Genomic DNA, 1,720 nt, shown 5'->3' on the forward strand with positions numbered 1-1,720 from the left:
CACCCCTCATCACATTCCCCCCCCCAAAAAAAAGCCCCAAAAACTCCCAAATCCGCCCAAAATTGCCCAAAATCCCTCACTTTAGTGGATGCTGACGTCATGGCCGCCCTCCCCGGCCCCTCCGGCCGCCGCCGCCGCCGCTCCGGCTCCTCGATGATGGCGGCGGGGGGAGGGGGACGCTCTGCCCCGCGCGTCTCGCTGGTACCGCCCTCACGAAGCCCCGCCCCTTTCCCCTCATTGGCTAACTCCTCTTAAACCCCGCCCACTTCCGCCTCCCGCGGCCGCTCCGCTCCGCCGCCTCGTTGCTCCTCACCCTCCAACCCCGCAAAATTCCCAATTTTTCACCCCAAACCCGCCGTTTTTCACCCCAAAAACCCCTTCCCCCCAAATAAAACCCCTGGCGATCAATACACAACAACTCTCTTTATTACCCAACCCCACCCGCGCTTCTCTGCGGCGCTCCGGGCGGGTGAAAATTGGTCCTCCAAAGACACGGGCGGAACGCGGGGGGCGGTTTTTGGGGTGAAAAACGGGGGGTTTTTTTGGGGTGAAAAAGGGAGGTTTTGGGGTCTCAGCGCACCATGTACTCCTTGCGCTTGTTGAGGCGGGTCTGGCAGAGCGAGAAGCCGCCCAGCAGCGCGTAGAGCCCCGCGGCGATGAAGCAATTGTAGCTGACCTGCTCGTACAGGCGGTAAATGCGCTCCGGGCCGCTGAGGGAGGGAAATTCCCGCGGTTTTTTTGGGGGAAAAAAGAGGAATTTTGGGGTTTTTGGGGTTTTTTGGGGGGGTTCGGGTTTGAGGGTTCGTCCAAAAATTGACAAATTGTCTCCTGAAATCTCTGAATTCCCCCCAAGATTCCGAAATCTTCCTCAAAATTCTTCTCCCAAGCCGCACGAACTCTCCCAAAAACACCAAAATCCTTCCCAAAATTGCCCCAAATTCCCCCCAAATCCCACCAGGACCCCCCAAATCCCCCTCAAACTCCGGGACCCCTCAAAGTCCCCCCAAACCCCCTATTACCCCTTCAGAACCCCCCAAAACCCCTCCGGAACCCCCCAAAGTCCCCCCCGACCCTCAGGGCCCCTCAGGGCCCCTCACCAGCATCACGACGCCCCAGGCGCTGAGGACGAGCCCACAGGCGGCCATTTTGGGCCCGCAGCAGAGCAGCGACACCATGGCGAGCGGGGGGCGGCCTCGGCGAGTCCCTCCCGACGCTTTTTTTGGGGGTTTTTCGGGGTTTTTTTGGGTTTTTTTGGAGATTTCCGCGAGCGGGAAGCGCTCCCCCCCCCGCTTCGCTGCTGCGGGGCCGAGCCGGCGCAGCAGAATGAGGCCACGCCCCTTTTCTGCGCGGCCACGCCCCCTCGCGCGTGGCCACGCCCTTTGCGAGCAAGCCACGCCCCTTCGGGCGGTACCATTGTCACCCGCGGGGGGAGCTGATTGGCGGTTGGGTGTTTTCGGGGGCGTGGCCGCGCTGTTTGGCCACGCCCACCCGCGTCACGCGTGTCCTCGGCGTGTCCTCGGTGTCCCCTGGGTGTCCCCTGCGTGGCCACGCCCTCTGGTGACGTCACGCGGGGGGGATGTCCCCGTGTCCCCCCCCCGGGGGAGAGTCAAATTTCCAAAATTGGGGCTCTGGCCCTTTAAATTCCCCTCCCCCCCCCCACTCGAGGTCACTTTGAGGTGACATTTCACAGCTTGGGGGGGGGTGGGGGGAAGGGGCTAAA

At 62.3% G+C, this 1,720-nt stretch overlaps 1 protein-coding gene across 1 annotated transcript; it reads right to left on the reverse strand.

Annotated features, from left to right (window-relative positions):
- Positions 1 to 408: 408 nt before the first annotated feature.
- RNASEK (ribonuclease K) lies at positions 409 to 1,347 on the reverse strand. Its single transcript, XM_041401127.1, has 2 exons — positions 1,077 to 1,347; positions 409 to 868 (listed from the first exon to the last, which is right to left on the reverse strand). Exons 1-2 carry the CDS (start codon positions 1,173 to 1,175, stop codon positions 572 to 574), a joined length of 396 nt encoding a protein of 131 aa, XP_041257061.1. The 5' UTR covers positions 1,176 to 1,347; the 3' UTR covers positions 409 to 571.
- Between the last annotated feature and the right edge of the window lie 373 nt (positions 1,348 to 1,720).

This window comes from Onychostruthus taczanowskii, unplaced genomic scaffold, assembly GCF_017590055.1.
Source record: "Onychostruthus taczanowskii isolate IOZ18803 unplaced genomic scaffold, ASM1759005v1 scaffold1851, whole genome shotgun sequence".
In the NCBI taxonomy this organism is placed as follows: domain Eukaryota; kingdom Metazoa; phylum Chordata; class Aves; order Passeriformes; family Passeridae; genus Onychostruthus; species Onychostruthus taczanowskii.

Bases quoted from the DNA above. Each gene is read 5' to 3' on its own strand.
- RNASEK (XM_041401127.1), bottom strand. From the start codon at position 1,175: ATGGTGTCGCTGCTCTGCTGCGGGCCCAAAATGGCCGCCTGTGGGCTC. The intron at 869-1,076 runs TGAGGGTCGGGG...GAAGAATTTTGA, and splicing joins TGAGGGGCCCTGAGGGGCCC to GGAAGATTTCGGAATCTTGG.